The sequence below is a fragment of the Bison bison genome, unplaced genomic scaffold, assembly GCF_000754665.1.
Source record: "Bison bison bison isolate TAMUID 2011002044 unplaced genomic scaffold, Bison_UMD1.0 scf7180017864145, whole genome shotgun sequence".
Lineage (NCBI taxonomy): Eukaryota > Metazoa > Chordata > Mammalia > Artiodactyla > Bovidae > Bison > Bison bison.
The window spans coordinates 8,083,565-8,090,639 of NW_011494717.1; the positions used below are offsets into that span (position 1 = coordinate 8,083,565).

Genomic DNA, 7,075 nt, shown 5'->3' on the forward strand with positions numbered 1-7,075 from the left:
GGCCGCCGCACCCTATCAGGCGGCCGCAGGGAGCGCGCCCGCGGCCTCGCCCTCTCTCGCCCCACCCCTCTCTCATCTCCGCCGGGCCTTAGATTGAGGCTGGGAGACCCAGAGCGAGCTTCACTCTCCGCCCCCAGCGGTCCCGCACTCCCCCTGGCGCGCGTGCGCAGGGGCGGACCGCAGGAAGAGGGCGCGAGAGGAGGGCGGGCGTACGTCCTTGCGTGCGTCTCAGGCAGCGCGCACGCCGGCGTGAGAGGGCACGGGGAAAAGGTGGCTCTGGCCGGGGCGGCTCGGTTTCCTGTGGCTATGTAGCTAAGCTCGTCAGCTCCGGGTCTTCCTTCGCTGACTTCGCTGCGTCCTAGCGCTGAGCTGCTGCTTGGGAGAGAGAGGCTGTCCTCACGCCCACCGCGCTCCCTCGACGGCCGAGCCTGCTCGCTCGCCCGTCGGAGCGTCCCGGCCGAGCAACCCTGAGGGGGGAGGGGAGGCCATTTTGTCCCGACCGACTCCCCGGAACCGGGCGGAGCGGCTGGGAGAGGCTGCGGAGCAGCGGTCGCCGCCCTCGGAGGCACCGGACGCCGCCACCGTCGGGGCTTCCTCGACGAGGCAGTTCCTAGGTCACCCGCGCCCTCTCGAGCCGTCCTTTTTCCCACGCTTCCCCCCGGTCCTCCGGCCTGAGAACGCCCGAGTGAGGAGGAGTTGGCCCGTAGTGAGAGGGACCGATCCCTTGGGGCCGCCGGCGGCGAGAGCCTGAGCCGCTCCTCCCAATGGCGAAGAAGACGTACGACCTGCTTTTCAAGCTGCTCCTGATCGGGGACTCGGGAGTGGGGAAGACCTGCGTCCTTTTTCGTTTTTCGGATGATGCCTTCAACACCACCTTTATTTCCACCATAGGTAAGACCTGTGGGAGGATGGTGTGCGATCTCTGCAGCTGCAAACCGTTCCTTTTACTCCAGACATCTTGCTTCCCGTAATATACGCCTTTGTTTCAGTGATCCCGATTCCAAGCGACAGACCCAAGTTACTGTTTGAATCGGCATTGAGCTTTCTGGGGCGGGGTCTTCCCATGCTTTCCATCCGGTCTTTTGCTCTCAAGTCTCCCACTCTGCTCAGTGCCTGCTGTTACAAAATATGCAGCATTAACAGCGTTCCAGAATCATGTTTCTTTAAGCGTCAGGGTTGGCTTTTTCCATGTTTGTATGGCGTTACTAGATGTACGATACTTGTAAGGGATTATTTTGATGGTTGGGGTTGAAGCAGTAGGGGTCATTTGGTAAAGACCTGAATTTATACTTCAGGGCAAAGAGATTCCATATGGTCGTAACTTAGAGTAAACTTGAGGGTTTGTGTAAGGAATAATTAAAGCAAATTAGAAGGGAAAAGTGAGTTGCCCCGCGTTGACTAATCCATTGATGTGTCAAACAATCGGAGGCTCTTAGTGCTTGGGGTGGGACTCTGTGGCATGTTTGCACACAGTGCTTTTCGAGACATCAGCAGAAGCAGTAATCTGATGGAGATGGTCAGTTTCTGTCCTCGAACCTGAAAGAATGAAGTTCTCCCCTTCTGTTTTACACTAGCGTCTTATAGGGAAGTGTCTTGCAAGTCATAGCCTTGGGACTTCTAATGTACTTTTCACCTCATGTTTCAGAATTATTTAGTATGAAAGTAAGAGCTAAAGATTGACCTTTTAAATCGGTTTCTTGTTTAGGAAAAGAAAAGGGAAGGCTCTAGGAAAGTCCCTTTCAACTCTACTGAGAAAATTGTCATTTACACGAATTGTGTTAAATTGGGTTGGATGTGAGATCCTTTTTTTTCCCTCTCACGATAAATATCTTAACACGAGGTTGTCTCTGTCACTTGGGACCAGTACACAGCATTGGGGCAAGTGCAATAAAACCCATTTTAAGTGTAATTAAGTTTATATTGAAATGATTATAAAAAGCAAGCATAGTTTTCTTTGAACTCTGGGAAGTGTCAAAATTAAGCTGATCTCAATTTATAGCATTTGGAATCGTTGATTTGGATTTCTTGTGATAAGTGTCAGCTACTTAATTCATTCTCATAAAACAGATTATACTGAAATTTGGCATTAGATCGTTTTGACTAGATTTTGATTTTACTTGTTTTGTGGGGAGGGCGTCTTTGTAATTCTTGTTTCCTGAATGTTGTATTGCTCTCTAGATCTGTTGTAAATTTCATGAGACTTAGAACTTGTTCTCTGCTTGTGGGTTAGCACTTCCTACCACTAACTTTACTTTTAATATTCCACTTTGAGCTGTAGCTGGGTGGATCAGGTGGTTAGATCCTTCAGCAAATATTTATTGAGCACCTAACGCTAGGCACTGTTTTCCGGATAGATAAGTGGTGAACATGATAGGGAGTCTAGGGAGGAAGCACAATAGAGTGTGGACAATGCTACAGTGGGGCTAAGCATAGAGAGAGGGGCGCTTAGTCTAAACTAGGCTTGCATGGAGATGATGTCTAAAATGAAGTCTGAAGGACAAGTAGAAATTGAACTAGAGGGGTGGGATGGGGCCTTCCTGGAAAAGGGAGCGTAGAATAAACCTGTAGTAAGATCAGAGATTTAATCCACGTTGGTCAGCTTTAACGTGTGGTTGAGAAAGGTAGAGTGGAAAGTAGGAGCAAAACGTTACCTCCCATCTACTCTTGGCCTTTTGTAGGGGTGTTGTTTATTGTACTCACAACTAAAACCCAGTCCTGTAAGATAATGATACAATTTTCTTACGTAGTCTTTTGGGACCTTAGTTCCCAGACCAGGGTGTGAACCCTTGCCCTCAGCAGTGAAAGCATGGAGCTCCAGGAAATTCCCTTGTGTAGTCTTTTTACTAATAAAAATGTGTGGTGATTTTGGATCTCACCTGCTGGGTTGGAATCCTAGTTCCACAGGTTACTAGTTATGGGACTTTGACAAGTTAATTAACCTTTTCTCCTACTTCAGTTTCTTTAAGTATTGTTAATAATAGTACCCATCACAGTAGTTGTGAGAATTTTATGAGAGCAAAGTGCCTGGCATGGTGCCAGGCGCACTGTAGGAGCACAGTGCATGCATATCAGTTATATATGGAACACATGCCCCATATGCTGTAGTGGGGCAGAACAAGTTACTTTATGGATTGAATGCCCTGTATGCAGTGGTCATGCAAATATTGGTTAGTGCTCTGCTAAACAATTCACTTTACACTCTGGAATGTTCATATTTTGATACGAAAATATTTGATGTGTGTGATACTTTGATATCTAAGACATGTTGAACAGAATATATGGATGTAAAATTCTGAGTTCAGCTCCAACATGTGGCATATGTTAGCTCTATATGCATGTTTAGAAGTCTCCTGGTGTCTTACATCAATGCTATCCAAAAGAAACATAATGTGAGTCACATAATATTTTTTAGTAGCCACATTTAAAAAGGAAAAGAAATATTTAATACTGTCTTTTAGCTCATTTTATCCGAAGTCTTCTCATTTTATTATATAATCAAAACTTTAAAATAGTTGAGACATTTTATACTCTTCTCCAGTGTGTATGTTATCTTTACGGTTCATCTCAGATTAGGCACATTTGGACAGTGCATGTCTAAACAGTATAAACTGGCCAGTTGGCGAATATGCAGATGATTAGAGATACTTGAAATATGTACTACTTTTAGGGCATTTTAAATTTCATCAGTTGGCTAAGATTTTTGTTTGTTTGTTTTGCTTTGCTTTTTAAAAAATAAAGAGCATTCTCTATGAATGATACTGAAATTTGAGTTGGCATTTGATTGTTAAAACATCTTGAGGTTTGAAAGGAAGTGGTTACCTTGCAGGGGTTCAGAAGGGCCAAACTGCGAGTATAATGTAGCCTGTCATTATTTTAGACATAGTCATCTTAGTTACTCATTGGTTATTGATTCTTGGAGGAAATAATTTTTATAGGCTTATGGTCCTTATTTACAAAGCTCACAAAGGCTATTTAAATTTTTCTATGTACTTTTCCACACATCTATATCAGAAGTTGTGTATCACATTTATGGTCAGATTTATTGCAGACAGTTTTAAAAACAAATTATGATGGTATGTTCCATACTCACCAATCTCAAAGCAAATTCAAGGGCACTAGAATATAAGCTGCACAAGGGCAGAAGACTTTGTCTTTTTTTTGTTTTTTTTGCTGATAGATGCTAAGCACCTAGAAGAATCCCTGCATTTAATAGGTGCTTGATAAATAATGAAGGCAGGCAGACAGGTGGTAAGTACAGTGTAACCAGGATCCTTTAGAATTAGCTAGTTACATTTTAACATTTCTTCTTTACCTACTTTCTAAACATTAAATATATGATCTAGAGAGAGTTGCTGGTTTTTGGATGACCATATTTCATTGGTTGATTTGGCCAAAGTCACGAAAGCATTACCTCTGGGTTCTAGGTAAAAAACTAAATTGGTAAAGGCTCTTGCCTCTGGGAGAGGCAATGGACGCGTCCTTTTTGTTGCTTTCTGCATATTTTTACCGAATGTTGGAGGAGTAGGTTCCACTAACATGAATTTAAAAATTGGTTTATTGAACTGAGCCCATTTTATATGGAGAGGCCGCTTTTTAGAAAATTGAGCAAAACCTTTTGCATTTAAATGTGTCTGGACTTTGCTGTGATACCCAGACAGTGGCTCATGCTGCAGAAATGCCAGAGTACATAAGAAATGTCTTTCATTTCAAGATATATTTTTAGGATTGATTAAAACTATCCAGACATTTTCCCAAGGAAGGTACATAAATGGCCAGTGAACACATGAAAAAATGTTCAACATCTTTGAATAATAAGGGAAATGCAAATCAAAACCATTATGTGATGTTACTTCACACCCATTAGGGTGACTGACATAAATGAACTCTTGTCATGCAGGTATCTGTCTCTGCCTTCAGTTCGTTTGGGTATATATCTAGGAGTGAATCAGTCCTATGCTAATAAATTGTTTGAGAAACCACCATATTGTTTTCAACAGTGGCTGCACTGTTTTTACATTCCCACTAGCACGGCACCAGGATTCCATTTCTCCACATCCTCCAACACTTGTTACTGTCTGTTTAGCAGCATTATTCACAATAGCCCAAGGATAGAAACAACTCAAATGTCCATAGACAAATGAATAGATACACAAAATGTAGCATAACATACAATGGAGTATTATTCAGCCTTAAAAAGGAATGAAATTCTGATAGATTTTACAACATGGATAAACTTTGAAAATACTGTGCTAAGTGAAACAAGCCAGAACAAAAGGACAAGTATTACAGGTACCTGGAATAGGTCAGTTCATAGAGAAAGTAGAATAGTGGTTACAGGGACTGGGTAATGGGAAGTTATTTCCTAATGGGTACAACATTTCAGTTAATGGGGAATTACTGCTTGAAGGGTACATAGTTTCAGTTTAGAAGGATGAAAAAGTTGTGGAGATGAATAGTGGTGATGTTTGTACAGCAATGGGAATATATTTAATGACACTGAATTGTATACTTAGAAATGTTTAATATGTACAAAAAGACAAATACTGCATGATTCCAAGTACATGAGATATTTAAAGTTGTCAAATTCCTAGAAACAAAGTAGAATTGTAGAAGGTAGGTTGATAGTCTCCCAGGGACTGGGAGGAGGGGGAAATGGGGATATAATTTTAGTTTTGTGAGATGAAGTAGCTTTGAAATTCTGTTGCAAGTCATTGAGGATACACTTAACACTACTGCACTATACACTTAAAACTAGTTAGGTTGGTAAATTTTTATTTTATGTGTTTTTTTTTAACTGCAATTTAAAAAGTGGTTAAATGTCAATTTTATGTTCAGTATATTTTACTACCAAAAAAGAAAAACAAACCCAAAACACCTTTGGACAGTTGATGCAGCTCTCTAAAAGAGCATTTACTCTCAGATAGCCCCTTCACTGTTTCATGTGATGGCTACTGTTAACCGGGGGTCATTCTTTCCCATTCTTAGTATTACTGGCTGTAATTTCAGATACTAAAGGCAGGTTTGTCTTTTTGTTTTGTGTCTCCCTATAGAACCCCTTAGAATATTAATATAGGAAAGAACTCTGCAGTGAATTTTAAGAGTCAGAAAACTGAGACTCATGAGGTAAGAAAGTGAAAGTGTCAGTCACCCAGTCATATCTGACTCTTTGCGACCCCATGGACTGTAACCCACTGGGCTCCTCTGTCCATGGAATTCTCCAAAAAGGATACTGGAGTGGGTAGCTATTCCCCTCTCTAGGGGATCTTCCCAACTCAGAGATCGAACCACAGTCTCCTGCATTGCAGGTAGATTCTTTACCATCTGAGCCACCAGAGAAGCCAAAAGATTATATGACTAGTTAGTGGAAAGAGTTTTGACTAAAATCCAGATACAATCCTGTTCGTCACTGTGTTTCTCATCCTGAGAATTTTCATTGTTTTGTTTGAAAAAATTAAGGATAAGGTCATTCTCCTACTCATCAATTTGTATTTGAAAAGTGGAGTTGCAGTAGTTTTGACAGAAGTGGGAAAGTAACAAGTATCAGCACCAAATATCAAGGGGTCTGTTCAGGGCACTTGTCCTTTGCAAACAAAGCATCCGTTCAGTTCAGTTGCTCAGTCGTGTCCGACTCTTTGTGACCCCATGAATCGCAGCACGCCAGGCCTCCCTGTCCATCACCAACTCCCAGGGTCCACCCAAACCGATGTCCATCGAGTCAGTGATGCCATCCAGCCATCTCATTTCTGTCGTCCCCTTCTCCTCCTGCCCCCAATCCCTCCCAGCATCAGAGTCTTTTCCAGTGAGTCAACTCTTCGCATGAGGTGGCCAAAGTATTGGAGTTTCAGCTTTAGCATCATTCCTTCCAAAGAACACCCAGGACTGATCTCCTTTAGAATGGACTGGTTGGATCTCCTTGCAATCCAAGGGACTCTCAAGAGTCTCTAACACCACAGTTCAAAAGCATCAATTCTTCGGTGCTCAGCTTCATAGTCCAACTCTCACATCCATACATGACCACTGGAAAAACCATAGCCTTGACTAGATGGACTTCTGTTGGCAAAGTAATGTCTCTGCT

General features: G+C 42.6%; 1 protein-coding gene across 1 annotated transcript in view; it reads left to right on the forward strand.

Annotated features, from left to right (window-relative positions):
- The first annotated feature begins 214 nt into the window (after window positions 1–214).
- Window positions 215–7,075, forward strand: part of RAB10 (RAB10, member RAS oncogene family) — a 62,103-nt gene continuing 55,242 nt past the window's right edge. Inside the window, exon 1 of the mRNA XM_010840585.1 lies at window positions 215–891. Within this exon, the coding sequence (XP_010838887.1) occupies window positions 765–891 (127 nt within the window). The 5' untranslated portion in view covers window positions 215–764. The remainder of the gene's footprint in view (window positions 892–7,075) is intronic.